This window comes from Colletotrichum fructicola (genome assembly GCF_000319635.2).
Source record: "Colletotrichum fructicola Nara gc5 chromosome Unknown KSG_Nara_v1_contig05, whole genome shotgun sequence".
Lineage (NCBI taxonomy): Eukaryota > Fungi > Ascomycota > Sordariomycetes > Glomerellales > Glomerellaceae > Colletotrichum > Colletotrichum fructicola.
In genome coordinates, this window is record NW_027094055.1 from 2,119,006 (window position 1) to 2,139,355 (window position 20,350).

At 56.8% G+C, this 20,350-nt stretch overlaps 5 protein-coding genes across 5 annotated transcripts; 4 read left to right on the forward strand and 1 right to left on the reverse strand.

Moving 5' to 3' along the window:
- Positions 1 to 120: 120 nt before the first annotated feature.
- Positions 121 to 1,862, forward strand: atB-3 (Efflux pump atB; the record flags this gene model as incomplete). The annotated part of the gene is made up of 6 exons (XM_032034761.1): positions 121 to 251; positions 311 to 813; positions 867 to 1,395; positions 1,460 to 1,496; positions 1,559 to 1,628; positions 1,690 to 1,862. 6 exons carry the CDS (start codon positions 121 to 123, stop codon positions 1,860 to 1,862), a joined length of 1,443 nt encoding a protein of 480 aa, XP_031886028.1.
- Positions 1,863 to 9,196: 7,334 nt separating this feature from the next.
- On the forward strand, positions 9,197 to 13,554 carry CGGC5_v009284 (putative inositol polyphosphate kinase; the record flags this gene model as incomplete). The annotated part of the gene is made up of 2 exons (XM_032034762.1): positions 9,197 to 11,481; positions 11,535 to 13,554. The coding sequence occupies 2 exons, from the start codon at positions 9,197 to 9,199 to the stop codon at positions 13,552 to 13,554; spliced, it is 4,305 nt and encodes a 1,434-aa protein (XP_031886029.1).
- Positions 13,555 to 14,217: 663 nt separating this feature from the next.
- Positions 14,218 to 15,834, forward strand: CGGC5_v009285 (uncharacterized protein; the record flags this gene model as incomplete). Its single annotated transcript, XM_032034763.1, has 1 exon — positions 14,218 to 15,834. One exon carries the CDS (start codon positions 14,218 to 14,220, stop codon positions 15,832 to 15,834), a length of 1,617 nt encoding a protein of 538 aa, XP_031886026.1.
- Positions 15,835 to 16,876: 1,042 nt separating this feature from the next.
- Positions 16,877 to 18,199, forward strand: NIT4B (Bifunctional nitrilase/nitrile hydratase NIT4B; the record flags this gene model as incomplete). Its single annotated transcript, XM_032034764.1, has 1 exon — positions 16,877 to 18,199. The coding sequence occupies one exon, from the start codon at positions 16,877 to 16,879 to the stop codon at positions 18,197 to 18,199; it is 1,323 nt and encodes a 440-aa protein (XP_031886027.1).
- Positions 18,200 to 18,482: 283 nt separating this feature from the next.
- On the reverse strand, positions 18,483 to 19,863 carry CGGC5_v009287 (uncharacterized protein; the record flags this gene model as incomplete). The annotated part of the gene is made up of 2 exons (XM_032034765.1): positions 18,483 to 19,699; positions 19,830 to 19,863. The coding sequence occupies 2 exons, from the start codon at positions 19,861 to 19,863 to the stop codon at positions 18,483 to 18,485; spliced, it is 1,251 nt and encodes a 416-aa protein (XP_031886025.1).
- Between the last annotated feature and the right edge of the window lie 487 nt (positions 19,864 to 20,350).

Genomic DNA, 20,350 nt, shown 5'->3' on the forward strand with positions numbered 1-20,350 from the left:
CCCAAACCATGCAAACAATGCAACTCAGATGAGTCGAATCAACACTTTTTGCGAATTCTAAACACAGTTACTGTACTGGATGTTTCGAAAACGTTACTTCACCAAGTCACATAAGCCAATATGTCACCAGAAGAAGGCCAGTTTCTGGTCGATTGGGACGACGGCGATAACGACCCATTATGTCCAAGAAGTTACGGCAAGCTGAGAAAATGGTTGATCACCGTGGTGGTTTCAGTTATGGGGCTTTGCGTGTACGATCTACAACGAGTATGCTCCCCATGGCTCTGTGCGACTGCTGACATTGAAGAAGTACCTGTGCGAGTTCTATATATACTTCAACATACGCCAACTTGGAAGCCGAATTTCACAACTCTAGAATCGTATCAACTCTAGGGTTGTCAACATTCGTCCTCGGCCTTGCGTTAGGGCCGATGATGTTCAGTCCCCTGAGCGAGTTCTACGGGCGAAGGCCAATCTATCTCGTCTCGTCCACATGCCACCTCCTGTTCCTGATTCCTCAAGCTACAGCCAAAGATATCGTCACACTGGTCGTTCTCCGCTTTTTGGACGGCTTTTCAGGGAGTGCGTTCCAAGCTGTGTCTGCTGGGACGGTCCGCGACCTGTTTTCAAACGACGAACTGCAGGCGCCCATGCTTTTATTCTCGATCTGTCCATTCATCGGACCCAGCCTGGGGCCGTTGGTCGGCGGGTTCATCAACTACTACACTGGGTGGCGCTGGACCTTTTACGTGCTGATAATCTGGTCCTTCGTGCTGGAGTTGGGCATCGTCTTTCTGGTTCCGGAGACGTATCGTAAGATTGACTTTCGCTCTTGAAAGCGGCGCAACTGACATACTGTGCGATAGATCCCATACTCTTGAGAAACAAGGCCCGAAAGCTTCGTAAAGAAACCGGAGATGACCGTTGGCGAGCAGCTTCAGAGACGCATTCCAAATCGGTGCTTCGGGCCGTCGGACTCTCACTTCTGCGACCCATTCAGCTTCTGGTATTTGAGCCAATGTGTCTGTCTCTGTGCCTCTTCTCGGCATTGCTCCTTGGCATACTCTACCTCTTCTTCGGGGCTTTCCCCCTCGTATTCAGGGAGACATACGGCTTCAATCTGTACCAGATAGGGCTCAGCTTCTTGGGTATCCTGGTCGGTATGTTGCTGGGCCTATCCACTGACCCGGTGTGGTCTAGAGTCAGGGTACGACTCATCTTGAAGAACAAGGGCCAGAGTGAAAATGCGGACAGCAGCGAGCCTGAGTTCCGGCTTCCACCCGCAATGTTTGGCTCTGTGCTTGTCCCTGCGGGTATTTTCATGTTTGGTTGGTCGATGTACCCTTGGGTGCACTGGATAGTTCCGATTATTGGCACAGCAATGTTCGGGGCCGGGTGAGTTCTCGCATGTCTATGCATCTTGGTGAATGGTTGGGTCTAACACGGTGTCATGCTGCAGCAATATCCTTCTTTTCACTGGAATCTGGACCTTCCTCGTAAGTAGTGCGCCACAGGAATTGCAACGTATGAGAGGAAAGTGGCTAACGACTGAGATTAGGTGGAAGCATATCCCAGATACGCCGCCAGTGCGCTCGCTGCCAATTCTTTCGTCCGCTGCACTGCAGCCGGTGAGTAATCCCTTGAGGAACTGGAGAGCTTTGAGACATAGCGCAACTGACACCTTGATAGCTGCGTTCCCCCTCTTTGGCAACCAAATGTATGTGGCCCTCGGGTTCCAATGGGCATCATCACTCCTGGGCTTCTTGGCAACGGGAATGATGGTGTTTCCTTATTTGTTCTTCAGATATGGAAAGGCGATCAGGAGAAGGAGCAAGTTTGCCGATGCCTCAAGGTCATTTTAAAGCATTCCACACATCATCACCGTATGAAGATAGCGTCGCAAGCATGATTAGACGAACAGGCTGTATATATGAGAGCAACCTGGGCAAGTATAGAGGCTGATGAGACTTTGACAAAATATTGAAAGGGGCAGCTTGTATCAGGATTTAAGAACAGAGAACCCAGAGGGTTCATGTCGACTTTACTCGGCCTGGTCAGGACATAGTCAAGATGATTCTGATTATTCCTGGGGCTTCTATAAATACAGCCCTTTCTCCGCATTCGTCATCGAAATTGAGAAACCCCAGCCCAACTCAGAGGGCCGTTCGCTACGTTGCCTGAATACATTGGAAAGTTGGTCGGTGATCTGACTTGCACCAAGAACTGCGAAAAGCGTTCCCAGGCCGGTACGCAGTTCAGACGTCACCACATCCTGCTGAATATCAAGAGCCAGATTACCCAAAGGACGATAGAAATAGACCATAGCAGTTGAGCTTGGCTCTCGAGAGACAGCCAAGAGAAACGAAATTCCCAGTCTCGGGGTGGTCTTCGCAAGTTGGTTAGCTAAGGTTCGAAGCGAATGGGAACATTGGCTTGCTGCTGTAACACTAGAAACATCGCTGATGACGCCAATATATAGTTATACCCATATGATGAAAGATTGCAGAAACTGAAGCAAAGTGATAGTTGATGCCTCGACTATCCCACGTGTCCAAGTACTAACTTCCGAAACGGATCTTGAGTGGTCTCGTGGCTCAGCACCTCTCCCGCGGGGTATCCAATCCGTACTGACCGAGCATTGCATTGACTTCAAAGACAAATTCACTGCGCGTTTCTAAAACTAGCCTTTCACAACTTCGGGTTTCAGAATACAGGGTTTCGTGTCAAGTTGACGATAGAACGCAGTGTCTATCGTGTATATCACAACGAATGTCAACACCCTCTAGGAATCATGTCGTCTCCTTCCCGTTCCGTCGGTGGAGTGTTCAATCCAAATACCAGGAAACAAGACGCAATCATCAAACAAAACATGACTTCGGGCTCATCGAACCACGCAGGAGTTGAACACTTCACGGCTGTTGATGTCCATCCAGCTAGGTTCCGACCAACCGAAGCAATAATCGTCGCAGTCGATCTTTGCTGCAAGGTTACGGCAAGGTCGAAAATTGTTCCTTATATATAGGAAGACCTTGGTAACTCTGTTTCTCCACAGTTCTGAACATCATTGTAGACATTGACGAAATCAGCCTAAAGGCTCACGCCGGCACAATAGATATAAATTAGAAAGCCTCGGGCTTCAATGACAGTTCAGGCCAAGATCATTTCCCGGTCGTATCCCCACCGTTGATAATGACACGCGCCATCAAGGTCTTCCTAGCCCATCCGCCGTGCTCAGAAGCAAGACAACGAGTGGCAAAAGCCCGTTGCCCTCAATCTGCTCACCACAACGGCCTTCATCCTTTTCTACGCTATATTCATGCTGAATACAACGCCAACACCACTGAACCACAGAACATAAGAGGCATAAACTGTCACAAGAGCTAAATCTCGCTTTCTGCGTCGTTATGCAACCCCGAACATCTAGATAACCTGCTTGCTATCCCCGGTAACAAAAAGCATCTTCTGAAGAGTCATTCATGCTGCGTGAAGTGCCTGAAACGAGAAACAGAGTACCTACTTATACTCAGTCTAGATTCAACGGTCATAGAGCTTGAAGCACTCCTCCGTCCCAATCACGGCCGCCGCAATAACATTACTGTGGACTTCGCTTCACGAGATAGGATAGCTCATTCAAGAGCACCAGAAAGACACCGGTTTCAATACCTGAGGGACATAATAACAATTAGCTCTCGTCGTCAAAGATTCTGAAACAAAGTTTGTGATACGAAAAGAAGATCGCCCAGAAAGTCGCGAAGCAATGGGCCATGTCTCACGAGCAAGGGCCCCAAAGAACTGGTACAAACACGTGTTTTCTGAACGGCACAAACGCAACAGCAAACTCACCTTGAAAGAATCCAAGATCGCTGTCAGGGGCTCTATCAACGGACAGCAACATAGCTAATTAGCACCTGCCAGCTGAAACTACGTGGTGGTTTACAACTGCAATATACAAACATGCCCCATGGCCTAGCACGAAGACATCAACGTGGTGACCCGGACGTGACCCGACTGGCCCGTCTTGGGATCACACACGTGGCGCGACAATGAGCCCAGATGCCTGCCGCCGAGACCGAAAATCGTAAAACATAATTGCTTTTTGTCTCGGTCACAGTCCAGGACCAGGTCGTTCTGAGGGTTTCTCAACCTTGAACAATGCCTGCGATGAATGTTCAGAGGTCCCCGGGATTGGGAGTAGCTATATCAAAAGCGAACAAATCTAATTCGAGTAACATGGCATTTGAGATGTCACCGACCCAGCTCATCTGGGTTCAAGGATCTCGCGCCCGGTGAGCTGGTTCCTGGGAATGAAACGTCCAGAATGGAAAACGAGGCGGCGGTGTGGGCTCCGGAGCGCGACCACATGGCGGATCCCCGGCCTCTCCTTGGATGATCCAAAGAGGTCAATGCAGCCCTGTGCGGCCCCTCCGAGTCGAGTGATCGTCCTGTGTGGAACGGGGCAAGGGGGAAAGGAGTCAAGTCGAGTCTTCGGTTGCCGGCACATGTGGTCGTATAATTGGGATGGAGAGTTCCACGACATGACGCCTTCGTCACCGAGAGCATGGATTCGGCAAAGGCTCAATTTGACGTATTTGCGGTGAGTGCAAGGTGTGCCCCCAGGTTTCAGAACGATCGCCAGGGGCAGTGAGATTCAGGAACGGTGGCGGCATTGAATCAGCTCCGCCATGCCGGCAGTCCGGGGAAGGAGACACGGTTTCCGGCAGAGCCTCCAAGCTAGTAGACTAGGTTTTGTTTCCCAACTCGTGAGCCCTGTTGATGTTGAATATTGCGAATGTCTATCCAGGAACGAATGAGGCCTGCACGACGCAGGGGTTGAGCAAGTTCGGAACGCATGGATTCGAACCTACGGGGGAAAAGCAATGCAGCCTTTGAAATGTGATTAGCTGTCAGTCAAACAAAAAGAAAGAGTCCACGACACGGTAAGACTCGAGGTAAAAGTCGATGAGAGGGAAATGAACCGGCCCGGGCGATGCTATGACGCCGTGGGGTGGCTTTCGCGCCTCAGCTTGTCAAGACGCCAGAAGCACGCCATATTGTCAAGAATCAAGGGCGAGTCGGCGGGTGATAGATTTAGAGACGATACATCAGACTGAGTGAGCCGTCGTTGTGGATAGTCTGCAGAAGGATCTTGTGCCCGGTCCATTTGACCGATGATACAGATTCGCGCGGGTCCCAGAGATGTAGCACACTGCATCGCATGCAGACGCATCCAACAAGTCTTGGTCAGTGACTTTCGCGGCCTACGGGCAGAAGAAGCAACAGGCATGAGGGGCCGCTGGGGTTGACTGAGTTGCTGCTGGCCTTGGATTGAAGATAAGATCAGGTCAGATGTGACCGAGTGGGATGTCGTCTGTGGATTGGGCCGCTCTGAGGCGGTCTGGGGAGCACGTTGTTGGATGATTGGCGACGGCGGGCCCGTGCAAGTTCTGATGAACGGATTGAGCCAGGGGTTTGGCGCAAGCTTGTTGCTGCCAGGTATTGCAACGGACGGGCAAACGGGACCTGGAGCCTCTCGGAGTCTGCAATGATTAGCATATGAAATAGACAATTTTTTGAGACGTGTCAGAAAAGCGACTTGCGTCTGGCTTAGACCGTGGATAGACGCTCCGTCCCGTCTCAACTGCCTTTGGCGGGGAAACTATTCCGCAGACCGACGAAACAGGGAGGGAGGGTGTTGATTCGAGGCGAGCGACGGGGGGTTTGGGATGTGGATGTGAACCTTGCTGATTTGACCCAGGATTGATAGATTAGAAGAGAAGACCAATGGCGCCGATGGGGCTGGTTAGCGGCCTCATTTTCAGCGTTGAGCCGTTGACCGGTTCTGACGACGACGCCTGTGTCACTATGCGATCTGATGCCGTGGAACAATGGCGACAGTCGTGGGTTCGACAGTTCGTTATCGAGACGACAGCTGTATGGCCAGCAAAAAGGGGCGACGTGGTGATGAGGTGGTCATGCGAGCTTGCAGCTGTCTGTCAAACCGAGCCAACTTGTCTGTTGTTTGATCGTGACAGTTGGCGTTGCGTGGCAGTTTGGTTGCTCGTTTGTCGGCTTGCTCGACATGGCTCGAAGATGGCACCATCTGTCATCTGGGGAGAACGAATGGATGGAATGGTCTGGCGAGTGGGTGTGTTGCACCGGCACGCTTCTCGGAGGTGCACCGTTGGCATATCTGGGAGCCCACCCGCCAGAGAGTGGGCGTAGGGTTGGGCCGCTCCGAGGAGTTGCATCGGTGTATTTCTTGGGAGACATCAGGGGGTTCGGCAAGAAGAACGGTCAAGGACGCGCTCGAAGGGCGACCATTCCGAGGCCTCCTTTACAGGAGATACGGGCGAATGAGAGGCGACTTGGATGAGCGGCCGAACAGGCCGACATTCGCGGTGGCCGTCCAAGGTCGTTTTCGGTTCGCCCAGTGGCATTCTGCCAATGGAATTCTCATCTGATAGATGGCAATCCAATGGTCAAGACATGGGGGTCTTTGATATTTGGGACGAGCCTGTAAAATGGACAGAAGGAACAACGTGCCGGGGCAAGAGTTTCGGAATCAACGGGCGGACGCTTTGTCGCGTCGGCTCAGAGACATTGCTGGAATGGAATGGAGTGTCTGTCTGGGTGAGTCCGTTTCTCGGGGTGCACGTATTTTGCGGTCTGAGTCGGGGGTCGAGCTAGAGAGCTAGATACCGGGGAAGGGGACGGTGAGCATCCGCAGCAGCGCCATGACGATGCTTACATCATGGCGGAAAGTATGGGTAACTCGAGTGCCGTCGCGATGCGGTGCAAGCTTGGAGCCAAGGGGCGTGGTGATGATCTGGGGCCGAGAATTAGGTAATGCGGTGCCTCGTGACCTGCGGGTTGGCTGTACGCACCCAACAAACGAAGAGGACGTACGTCGGACAGGCAAGATGCAGGCAAGCAGAGGTCAGCCGGATAAGATTCCCAATGGCTGAGGGATGGGTTCTGGGTTCTGGTTGTCTGGGTTCTCCAACGGTTTGGTGCGGCCGAGGGGTTTGAGGGGTCGAGCCAAGGCCCAAGACCCAAGACGCAAGGCGCAACAACCTTGAGGGAAGCCGGAAAGAGACTGCAGACTAGGAGTGCCCTGACATTGGCGAATGAATCCAGGACAAATGGGGCGAGTTGGAGCAAATTTGGGGCGATATCGAAGCTCCGGGAGCCAAGTTAGCAGTCCCGTGGCCGGCGTGAGACGGTACCAGCGGGGTTTGGACGAAAGGGCTGCCGGGATGGTAGCACGCCGTGGTTTTTGATGGTGGGAGGAGCTGGGATTGCGCAGGGGCGTCCGCAGCGATGGGAGCCCGGGAAACGGGGGCGGTCCATGTTTCGACGTCCAGTGCCTTCTTTGCAGGTGCTGCTAAACGTCTGTTGCTGTGTCGTCGAGGATAGGATCGGCTGTCGCTCTCGAGCGTGTGCGCGCGCTTATTCGTATTGGTGATGGCCGGGCAGTGCCTGGACGAAGGCGCATAGGTTCGCGGTGGAAGTAATCAGTCCGTAACGTGCGGTTGAACGTGCAAGTGGTTGCAAATTGATGATATCAATGGTTTGGGTAGTGTCCATGAGGGTTGTAGTGTAGGTACCTTAGTGTAGGTAGTGTAGCTGCCATGAATCAGAAATTGGGTTGGTAGCCGGTGCCGGCGGGGGCGGACCGGAATCTTACCTTCCATTGGGTGCTCAACTCAACGTAAACTTGCCTAGCAGCTACCTTGCTACCTTGGGCGACTGACGGTGAGGAGGAAGATTCAATGAGACAGGAAACGTAATTGCACAGACGGTGAGGGCGAATGGCGCTGACTGCAGCAATGGAAGCGACCGGGCAGAGCGGGTGAAGTGTTGTTTCCATCTACCTGATCCAGTGTGCGCCTTCCTGATGATTCCAATGTCATTGTTTCCTCCCCGCAGGTCTCCAGATGCCACTGCTTCCTACACGTGGGAGGGGACCAAAGAGGTGTGGTCATAGGGCGCACAAAGTATCATGGAGCTGAAGAGGTACTTTGAGCCGGTGTGTCGGCGATTGCAACTGACCCCTCAGCAGCAGGTGCAGCGGTATCTCTTGCCTGGGCATGGTCATATGCCCACCCCACCCCACTCCACTTCAATATCTTGTGGTGAGGAAAGGAAAGCACGAAGCAGCAACTTGGCGCGCCCTCTGCCTTCCAGATGTGGCCCCAAAAGATTCCACCCGCTTTCGATGATAAGTGCACCTGCAACACCTGAGATAAAGTCAAAGGTACTCCCACATAGAATTTGGCGTTGAGACTACTTGTCAGCTGAAATTGGCTCCCTTGCTGCACCCAGATCTGCCCCTCTATCGCGCTTGCTCAGTCGCACATTTCTCGACTCAAGATTAGCACTGCGGATCCATCATCGACAGCAAGATCCATCATCCAGCAGCACCTCTGTGCTTTTCTGCCGTCATTATCGCAACCCGGCACCAGCATCAGCACCAGCACCTGCGCTGCACCGCACCTGCACTGCATCTGCACCTGTTGGTCTTCAATCCACACACGCCTCCCGTCCCCTTCATCCTCCTCCTCCTCCTCCGCCGTCTCCAAGGAACTCTACGCAGTACAGATCACAGAGACAGAGTAACTCACAGTCAGTCCCTGTCCTGTCCCCGTTCGTGGTGGTTTCCCCCCGTTCCTCGTCCGTCGCACCGCACACCTCCCGCAGTGCAGTGTGAGGCACACAAACACTCGAACCGAGCCTAACCTAATCCCAGGGCAGACGGGACAGACCAGGGTACGGGGTACCGCGTACCGCCCGTGCTGCTTGCCCGCTACCTAGGTACCTACCTACCTACCGTACCCGGTGGAGTGGAGGCCCCCTATCGCTTCCCTCTCTCTTTCCTCGCCTTCTGTCGCCTTACCTCACCCAACTCGCATTTCCCACCTACCTTCTTACCACCTTCGTCGACCTTACCTAGGTATTCCGCCTACGCATAGTATTCGCCTGCTTGTCACTCACTCCCATTACCACCACCCACTGGCGGGAACTGTGACGTTTCCTTCTCTCATTCTCGCACCTTGCTCTCGCCTCCCACACTTTCTTCCCCCCCTCACCTACCTCCCGCACGCCGCTCTCTATCCCTACGATTCCCCTTTCCCGCCCCAAAACAACCGGCGACCAATCCTCCATCACGAATCGACTACTGCCAGATGTTTTCCTCATGTCCAGCCCGCCTCGCAACCCCGAAAATGCCGCACCCGCGACCCTGGTGAGCCCCGCGCATTCGTCTTCATCTCCCGTGCCCGCCACAGAGCCCGACGCCGCCCTCGACGTCCTGAACACCAAGACACCCGCCGCGACTCCCAGTCAACCCCCCAGTCTCAATCTACCCCAGTCTGGCCCTGTCCCCGATCCTGCTCATGCTCATGCTCCTCCTCTGCCTCCTGCTCCCGCTCCCGCTGCCGCCGCAGATCCTGAAGCCCAGCTTGTCACCGCCGCTGCTGCTGTTGTTGTAGCAGCCCAACAAGAGGCACAACAACAACATCAAGCCCCGGCTCAAGCCCTTCCTCTTCTTCAAGACACACCCCCAGCCCAGCCTGCAGATCCACCCCCTGCCACGGCCGCTGTCACCCAGCACTCGCAGGATGTCTCGAGCCATGTCGACCCGAATATTAAAAAGCCCCGAGGCCCTGCCGCCCTCCCGAGGCAGTCCGGTCCGTCCTTGCTAACCCAAGCCCTTGCCTCAGCCCGTGGCATTCCTTCGAGAACCCATTCCCATAACGACCAGCCCTCGTCTCAACTCTCGACTCGCTCCCTTCCCTCTCCCACCGCCGACTCTGCTCCACCTTCCAACTCAGCTTCATCATCTGCTGGCCTGGATCCCCTCGCCCTCGACAACCGCCATGTTCTCTCCCACAACGGCCAGGGCGCTTCTGTAGCTCCGAGAAGTGCTCCCCAGCCCGGCTTCGTCGCCCCTGTCGCCGCCGCCGCCCCTGCTCCCATCAACACCGACTCTACCCCCGCCGCCGCCGACATGGAGATCATGACATCCCCGACCTACGACATGGCCAGCTTCCAGGGCATCAGGGCTATGCTCTTGGACCACCGCGACTTTCTGAGGAGCACGCGATCGCGGGGCCGAGGGACGTCTTTGGAAAGGGTTGACAGGGACTCCAGGGTACACCAAGGACTGCGAAAAAATCGGGCACATTCGCACTCCACTAGCCCGGAAGGCTCGCTCACAACATCCGTTGCCCAGCTCGATCAGAGACTGCACGAAAACTCCGACACCGACACCCGACCCAAGAAGCTAGAGCAGCGCTTCTCTATGGGCCCCGAAAAGATATGGTCCATTGGCTCGAGCGAGGCCATCGACGGCCAGGAGGATGGCCAGGTGGAGAAATCGGTTCACGAGGCAATGATTGGCGCCGAACCGAATGCTCGCAGTCGGAAGGCGAGCTACAGCTTGCGATTTTTTAGAGAAGGGTTACCCAAGGAGGAGAAGACGCGCAGGAAGGAGACGCGCCAGGCACCACCTCGAGACAAGATATCCCCGAGCCAGGAGGCTCAACCGCTCTCAGCCGATATTGCTGTTGAAGACTTTGCTGCTAAATCGGTCAGCACGAACCCTACACCTTCGCCCAGGATCCTCGAGAAGAAGGATTGGCTTCCCAAGCAGCTGGAAAGGGTGAAAACGTTCCCTCTACAGTCGCCTCAAGCGGGCGAAACTCCAATCCTGACCGACTCGCCCACGCAGGATTACTTTGGTCTGCGAAAGGTCAACGGCGACATCTTCCATAAGGTAGATTCGGACGGTTCTCTGCAGGTGACTCTGGAGGAAAGCAACTTGAATGAAGAATTGTCTCCCACAGATGTTCCAGAGCCACGTCAGACCGAAGATCGTCGTCCATCCGATAGTAGCGAACACGGGGAAAGTCACGAGGAGGGTGATGAGTCCAGCGAGGAGAAGATCTCTTCTGCTGTCTTTGTGCCCCATCCAGGCCTTGAGGAAGCTGCGGAGCGCGAGAGGGACATCTCCAAGCCCAAGACGCCAGGGAACCGTACCGCCTCCAGGGCCGAGGACTTCCACCCATGGCTGGTGAAGGCCGACGAGCCTGAACCGGAAGAGGAATCATCCCCCGACCAACCTCCCGACACTCCGACCCACAAGCCCAAGCCCAAGCGCTTGCCCGGAGCGCCAAACGTTGCCCTTCGCGAGGTACAGCCCGGAAACGTCGAAGACATCGCAGTTGACGACGAACCGGAGCCTCCCACTCCGAAGCAACTACCGACGAACTTTGAGGACCATGCCCATCACCATCAGGAGGAGGACAAGGAGCCTCTCGAGGCGATTGAACTTATTCCCTACAAACACCAAGTCGGCGGCCACACGACGCTTTGGCGCTTCTCCAAGAGAGCCGTGTGCAAGCAGCTCAACAACAGGGAGAATGAGTTTTACGAAAAGGTTGAGCAGCACCACCGTGACTTGCTGACCTTCCTGCCTCGGTATGATATGGTGCCCAAATTCATAATCCCCAGTCGCTGACAAGAGTACACAGATACATCGGTGTGTTGAATGTTACGTTCCACAAGCAGCCCAGGCGCAAATCCACACACAAACGTGAGGACATTGGTTTGCTACAGCGCAAGCCTACGGGCCTCAGCGAGAGCAGCGCAGTTGTTGCTACCGAGCAGTCCAAGTCCAATGGCTCCAGCGGTGCTGCCTCTGCTACTGCGAACGGCACTGCGCAAAGCAACCCCGAGCACCGCCGTATCATCAGCCAATCACTCGCCTCTGCACCAGTGCCCATTCCCACAGTCACATTCGATGACAATTGGCACATCTTACCGCGGAATCTCTTCCAGCCTACGCCGCCTCCAACGACTATGCCGGCCCGCGGTCGTAGCACGTCATCTTCTGGCCTCCCGGACAACTATGAGCAGGGCACAATGGCTTCCCCGACGAGACCTAGTTTGGACGACCGCCACGCCAATAGCTGGGGAGCTACCACTGTCAACAAGCGTCTGCGGAACGAGGTGTTCAACGACGCATTTCTGAAACAGCCAATCCCAATTCACAAGCACCGCCGTCCCCATCAAAAGTCAATGGCTTTCCGGAAGCAACCCACCCTGAGGCCTACTAACTCTGTTCCTGATCTGGTTCGTAGACAGGAATCCATGGCCTCAGAAGGCCACGCACCTCACAACTCCAGCCCGCTACGCCCCAGCAGCTCCTCGCCCCCAAGTTCAAGCATGACGATCGAGCACCCCGCCCAATTGGAGCCTACGGAAGCCGAGGACAGCGACGTGAAGGACGTGACTGGCACGAGTGCGCCGGAGCCGGAGACGCTGGCGGACAAGGTCATTGCTCAGAAGAAAAAGCGTCGTTATTCTGGGACTGGGCTTCGCCGGAAACCACGGACTGTCACGGAATCTAGAGGAAACCTGAAGTACTGGGAAGAGGCAGATGACGCTGGCTACAGAGGCGAAGACGAAGGACAATCTGGATCCGTCACCAATTCCCAAGTGAATTCGCCGATGATTGAACCTCCGACGCCGAATGGTGCGAACTCGGTTGATCCTGCCAAGGAAATGAGTCTTCCCGCTGCCGCGGAAAGACCCCAGTCTGAGGTTCCGATTGAGGCGGAGCATTCGACGTACGCATCGACCGTTCCGTCAGAAGTGCCGAGTCCGACGCAAGAGTTCCGCAAGATTCCGCGGCCCGTGAACCCCAAAGAAGCACAGACCCAGCGAAACTCTCGTGTTGAATACTTCCTCCTATTGGAGGACCTCACTGCGGGCATGAAACGGCCCTGCATCATGGATCTGAAGATGGGCACCCGGCAGTACGGTGTCGAGGCCACGCCCAAGAAGAAAAAGTCACAGCAGGGCAAGTGTGCCAGGACAACCTCGCGTGAACTTGGAGTGCGTGTGTGTGGCCTCCAGGTCTGGGATGTCAAGAGCCAGAGCTATGTCTTCAAAGACAAGTACTTTGGGCGCGACCTCAAGGCCGGACAGGAGTTCCAAGACGCACTGACGCGGTTCCTGTACGACGGCGTGGATTACTCCAGCATTCTCCGGCACATCCCCACAATCCTGCACAAGCTCGACAAGCTCGAGTCTATTGTGCGGAACCTGGACGGCTATCGTTTCTACGCTGCCAGTCTCCTCATGTTCTACGACGGGGACACAACAGAAGGAAACGAATACGATACGGTGGTTGACGATTCTACCACCGACTTTGCGACTGATACGGAGGAGACATCGGCCATGCGCGAGAAGCGCAAGCGCAAGAACAAGCGCGAGATCGACTTCAAGATTGCCGACTTTGCCAACAGCCTGACCAAGGGCGACCTGGCAGAAGGCAAGCCGTGTCCGCCGCAGCACCCCAACGAGCCCGACCGCGGCTTCCTCCGGGGTTTGCGTACGTTGAGGAAGTACTTCCTCAAAATCCAGCGAGACATCCGGGCCGATATGGGTCTGGATCACATGGGACGAAACAACAGAATGGATGTCGACATGGATATCGACATGGACCTCGATCACATCTCTGACGACGAGGGGTCCGTCAGCGAGTAAATGAATGAACTGCCTGTCTTCTTTCATGTTGATAGCTATGGATTTTTGTGTGGACGATGGGTTCATGTTTTGTGCGGACGGACGGCACGGCACGATGGAGTAAGGAATGGCATTTCGACAACATACCCGGCATAGGTTTGGCGTCACGTTACAGACTTCAAGGCAACTGATGTGTTTTCTTCACTTCTCTCTCGCTCCTTGAGGCATTGATGGGCTGTTGCATGTGCTCCTGAATGATGATGAAATGGGCCTGCGAGGTGCCTGGTCGTTCAGTTTTTATGCTGCTGCTTCGGATGGGGTGTCATTTAGATGTTAGACAAAATGGAAAATGAGTTGTTCTAGAAAGCCTGCCCTCCATCGTGGATAAACTTTATTGGGGATGCGTTTGGATCCCCTTTGGGGTGCCGGAACCCGAAGGACGCGCCACGTTATGTAAGCCTGCACGGGGAATTTGAAGTATATCTCGGTAACACACCCGCGATGACCCCCCTTGCTTTCCCCAGATCGTGTCACAGCTTTCCGTTTTTCATCTCATGTTTATTTGACGAACTTGATCAGTGCTTCTTCGCCCTTCATCCACAACGCCAAGACATTTTGGTTGCGGGGATAGTCAGGTATAATTGACGACGCATCACAGCAAGCGAGAAGTGAGAAACGTCTACAATGGGCACCGTACTCTCGGCCCTGCGGTCCGTCGCGAAAGGCGCCACCGCCGTGGTGAAGCTCCTCGCGGACCTGAACAAACAGTACCAAGCGCTCCTTACGCGCGTCAACGCGCCGCCGGGGTTGCCGTACGAGAAGCCCAGCGCGCCGTACTGGCTGGACGACCCGCCGTTTCCGGAGCTTGTGAATGTGCGGAGCGAGGTGATGCCTGGCGAGGCGGATGTGGTGGTTATCGGCAGCGGGATCACGGCTGCGGCTGTCGTGTGGGGGCTGCTTTTCGGGAGTGGCAAGGAGGAGGAGGGGAAGAAGCTGCCGAGGGTTGTGGTGTTGGAGGCGCGGGAGCTGTGTGCCGGCGCGACGGGGCGGAATGGCGGGCATGTGAAGGCGAGTCCGCATGAGTTGTTCCCGCGGCTGGCGAGGGTTTTTGGGAAGGAGAGGGCAAGGGAGTTGGTTAGGTTCACGTTGAGGACGGCGGGGCTTGTGGGGGAGGTTGGTAGGGGACGGGAGGTGGCGGAGTATAGAGACGTTGAGACGGTGGATTTCTTCCTGGACGAGGCGTCGTTTGAGGGCGCGAAGAAGGAGGTTGCGGAGTTGAAGGTCGCGGTTCCGGAGTTTGAGATACGGGTTGTGGAGAGGGAGGCTGCGAGGACGGAGTTTGGGGTGGAAGGGGGCCATGTGTTTGGGGCGCTGGTGTATGAGGCGGGCGCGCTGTGGCCGTACCGGATGGTAGCGAGCTGTTGGCGGGAGATGCTTGATACGGCCGGGGGGAGGGTGAGCATCGAGACGCGGACGGCGGTGGAGGGGATCGAGATGGAGGGCGGCACGGAGAGGAGGCCGTATGTGGTCCGGACGGGGCGCGGGGATGTGCGGGCGCGGCATGTGGTGCACGCGACGAACGCGCACGCGTCGCAGTTCCTGCCCGGGCTGAGGGGGAAGATGGCGGGCGTGAAGGCGCACATGTCGGCGCAGAAGCCCGGGGGCAGGTTCGCGTGGCGGGACGGGAGGAGGTCGTGGAGCGTGTTATATGGAGGTGGCATGTTTGACTACGTTACGCAGCGGCCGAACGGGGACGTGATGCTGGGCGGGGGATTTGCGCGCAGTCTGGGGCAGGGGGTGGATATGGTGGGCGTGTACGAGGACGGGAGCACGGAAGGGCTGACGGTTGCGCATGTCGGGGGCGTGATGGGGGCGGTGTTTGGGGATGCGTGGGATGGGAGGGTGGAGAGGGTTTGGAGCGGGATTATCGGGGTTACGGGGGATATGGCGCCGTTTGTTGGACGGGTACCGGAGGGGATCTCGGGGAGGAACAAGAGGGGAAAGGGGGTGGTGGCGAGGAAGACCGTAAAGGAGGTTGAGGAGGAGGACGGCGGAGGGTGGATTGGAGCGGAGGCCGGGGAGTGGGTGAGCGCCGGGTATAGCGGCGACGGCATGGTGTGGGCCTGGGGGTGCGGCACGGCGCTCGGGGTGATGATCTCGGGGCGGGAGCGGGAGAGTCTCGAGAAGGGGCCTGGGTTTCCCGGGGGCCGGCTGGAGGAGTGGTTCCCGAGGGATCTGGTCATTACCGAGGCGCGTGTCCGCAAGGCTGATTTGAGTAACTTATTAGATGAGTTGATGTAGGCGAGGGTTGTATGTGAATAGACCCTGCGGGCTTGAAGTTAGTAATTTGGGGATTGTGCAGACAAGATTAGGGGTAACATGGAAGAGTTGCTGTAGACTACCAATGCCATCTATGAAACAGAACGTTCTATCAAATGCAATTTCCAACAACCCTCTCCTGCCATCGCAGCTCAGCCTTGTTTTCCTGACGTTATGAACGACATTGCCTTCGTCGAAACTGCACCAGACTAAATGACATCCCGCCTCTCCATCTGCTGCATAAATGCACCTATCAACATGCTCAATCTGCCGCGTCGAAACACGTGCCGAATTCCCCTTACCCACGCAACCGCGCAAAAAAAACAAAAACAAAAAAGATCGTCGTACCCGCTGCAAGCATCCCACACAGGGGTCTTCCAACAGGGGTTCGTCAGCGGAAGTATCTTTGTACCCCTCCTCCCATCGTGGAGCTCCTCCCTCCCGCTTCCCACTGAGCTGAAAGGCGCCCGCTGCGGGGTAGCTAAACGCGATGACGTCCCAGTAAGCTTTCCCTCTTTCTGTTTCTTCACAGCACCTACCAAGCAACCCACTTCCGTGTAAGAGTTTCTATCGGCGACCGACCCGAGCTTTTTTTTTTTACTTAGGTAGCTACGGATACTGCGCATGCCCACCGGCGTTTGAATCACCTCACACACCTTGTCCTTCTTGAGCTCCATTGCGGGTCGATACGTCCAACTAATCACTCACACTTCTTCAGCCGCAGTTTTTTTCAAATCCCTAGTGCCCGCGGGAAACTCCTCTTGGCGATAGCCTTAATAAACGGTCTCATTGTCTCCTCTTATCGTGTCACCAGCGCCCTTTCCCCACGCCTTAAAACCCGAAGCAAGCCGCCGCCGCCCATCACGCCATCACCGTGAATCCGTGATAATTATACCCAAACCCAACATCCGTCCGTCCCGTCCCCTGAATCCAGGAACAACGACTAGACTAGCTCCAACCCATCCCCCAAACCACCACAAATCTCGATACTAGTCGCATCCCCCCATAAACCACCACAACCACAATGCCTCAAATCCGCCTCGCAACCTCCTCCCCCGCCACCGCCCCCACGACCCCGCTCACCCTCGCCCTCATCGACCGCCTCGCCCGCCGCGCCTCCTCCCACGGCGCCGACCTCCTCCTCCTCCCCGAGGCCTTCATCGGCGGCTACCCCCGCGGCGCAGACTTCGGCTGCAAAATCGGCTCCCGCCTGCCCTCCGGCCGCGACGCCTTCCTCGACTACTTCGCCAACGCCGCCGACCTCGGCGACACCGTCGGCGACAGCGGCGCCGGCGCCGGCGCCGCCTGGCTCACCAAGACCCTCCCCGCGCAGTTCCCGGACGAGAAGGGGTACACCCGCGGCGACGGCTCGCGCGAGGAGCTCGAGCGCATCGCCGCCCAGACGGGCGTCTTCCTCGTCGTCGGCCTGATCGAGAAGGCCGGCGGCAGCCTCTACTGCGCCGTCGTCTACGTCTGCCCGCGCAGCGGCATGCTCGGCAAGCGGCGCAAGGTGATGCCCACCGCGACGGAGCGCCTCATCTGGTCGCAGGGCTCGCCCGCCACGCTCAAGGCCGTCTCGACCGTCATCAAGGGCGTGCGCCTCAACCTCGCCGCCGCCATCTGCTGGGAGAGCTACATGCCGCTGCTGCGCCAGGCGCTCTACGCGCAGAACGTCAACCTCTACCTCGCGCCGACCGCCGACGGCCGCGACACGTGGCTGCCGCTGATGCGCACCGTCGCGTGCGAGGGCCGGTGCTTTGTCGTGTCGTCGAATATGGCCGTGCGGCCCCCGCCCGCTTCGTCGACGGAAGCTGCGGTGGAGGATGCCGAGGTGAGGGATGCGGAGGTGTACCCCGCGCGCGCGAGGCGGAACTCGTGCCTGACGGAGGACGGCAACGAGATCGCCCTGCCTGCTGATGGCACGACCGCCGCGAAGAGCACCACCTCGACGGCCACGAGCCCCTCCCGCCGGCGGAGGAAGAGCGTCATCGTCGAGGACGGCAACGAGATCGTGCTCAGCTGCGACGCCGAGGACAACAACGCCAACACCACCAACGGCGCCGGCACGACGACGACCAACGGCACGACCGCCAAGAAGCAGCAGCAGCAGGCGGCGCTGAAGAGCGAGGATTGGATCTCGCGCGGCGGATCGTGCATCGTAGGGCCGTTCGGCGACGTGCTCGCGGGCCCGCAGTGGGAGGACGACGAGGGCATCATCTACTCCGACGTCGACTTTGAGGACTGCATCCGCGGGCGGCTGGATATCGACACCGCGGGCAGCTACTCGCGCAATGATTCCTTCAAGTTTTCCGTCGAGGGGCTGGATCTCGATCCTTTGCCATACTAAGAAAAACATAAATCAGGCAGGTGTTCCCCCTTTCGGATACGACTTGTGAGCGACATGAGCAAAGTAGTCAAAAGTATGAACTGTTTCACTCGTAATGCATGTATTCTTGATGCGCAGGTCCACGGCTAGACTGCGTGTGAGCCCCCGTGGTAGTGATATATCCATGATCCCGTCCATAAACCGATGCCTCCGTTCCACCCAATGATGCCTGCCGCCCAGATATCCCCGGTCCAATTTCATTAGTGCAAAATTTGTTCGTCAAGAGTGCCTCGATCGTGTCGCCTCACCGATCCTCGCCTGCCTTTGGCCGGCTCGTTCCCTCTTCTCTGTCGTCTGTGTCGCCGATCTCAGAGGCTTCCCGCGGGCTCGTCAAGGGGCTGGCCACGCCGCCAATGCTCCCACTGATGCTGTCCGACCTGCCGTGGCCCAACAGGCCGCTCCGCACGCTCGCTCCGTCGCCGGCGCCGCTCTGCTTCGCATAAAAACTGTTGCGCTCGCCGGGCAAGGCGGGGGCAATGCCCGTGGCCGAGTAGATGCTGGTGCGCTCGGCGTTAGCGATACGTGAGCTGCTCTGGTGGAGGCCTGGGGTGGTCGGGATGCCCGCACCCTCCCCGATGTTGGCGCTGAGGATGCTCAAAGGCAAGCTTTCGCGGCTGCCGCCCCATAATGACGAAGGCGCCAGGGCGCGGACGGAGGCATCAGTATCGAGCGAACGACGGCGACGGCGCTTCGACGACGAGGCCAAGGTGATGATGGATGCATTATCGGTAAGGAGGTTGTTGGCCGTGGCTGTGGTGTACGTCGCTGGGTGGCCCGGACCCTGGTTTGATGGCGTCAAGTGGGCTGGAATGGCGGAAGCGGGCGATGCAGTCGGGAAGGGCTGGTTGAAGTGTATCGAATGGGTATGGCCCTGGTGGGAGGTGTGGTTGGTGTTGGTGGTCGGGTTTGTAGGCACGTGGGTGCCGCCGTTTGCTGGCATGGATTGTATGGTGGTGAGAGTGGTCGTCAGGGATCGCACTGACGGAGCCGGTGACGAGAAGGTGCTGTCGCCTCCCCTGCGTGACTCTACGCCCCCAACCGTCCGACTTGTTCCCGCAACCGAGGGGGCGTGGTGAGATGGGGCGACGACAGAATGCGCGCCATCGTAGTCTGTCGAAATCGTGGGGGCCATGGATCGGCCGCCAGCGGTGGGCGGGGCGCCGCTGTTATCGGATGATACGCGCGACTCTCGCTCGACTGATGTTGCGCTGCCGCTGAGGGCTGTGGAAAAGGAGTAGGAGCTGGTCTCGACATCGACATCGGCATGGCTGGTCGAGGCTACGCGGCCTGACTGGGGGTATGGATTGTTGTTCTTGGAGGCGCGGCGGAACTTTGCCTGTTGGCGCTTGGAGCTGGGTAGACGAACACCACCGCCATCGCTTGACGAAGAGCTCTTGAAGTTGGTGAGTTTCTTGACCCAGGTGGAAAAGGGACGGCGGCGACCCGCACGATCGGGACGATCTAGCATGGTGTCAGTTTCTGGATAGCCAGAGCGATTGGCGATGCGGCGCAAGTGAGAAAGTCGGCGAGGCATTGGACCGTGGGCAAATGGTTGCGGCGGCGAGAAGCGTAGGGAAAGGTGCTTAGTTACCGTGGGGTGGCAGCACAGCCTCAGTCGTAGCCATTCGGAAGCGTGTGACTTTTTTTCTTGGAGTTGTCGAGCCGGTGGTTGTGAAAAGAGTGGTTTGCAAGAAAAGCACTATCAGCGGTGACTCGCTCGTATCGCAGTCGTCGCAGGAGGGGGAAATGGCGAGGCGAAGCGTGAAAGTTCGGATGTCGTCGAGAGAAAGGAGTCGAGCGAATGTCGAGAGCGAAGGCGGCAACGATGGTCGGTGAAGAGTCGGGTTCGGAGATGAAGAAGCGACCGTGGTGGAGGACGGGGAATGGTGTGTAGGAGAGGAATGTGGTCGTCGGGCTAGATTTCGCGGGCAATGTGGACAACGGAAATGGAGCAGGAGCAAAGAATGGGAATGGGGAAGGAGGAGGACAGAAATGGGATGGGAAAGGCGAAAAAGGCTTGGCAGAATTGTTGGAAGGCAAAGGCGAGCGGAGCGGTCGATTGCCTGGGTTGGAAGCGAATTGGGACGACTGCACGCTGGACACCGTGGAAGG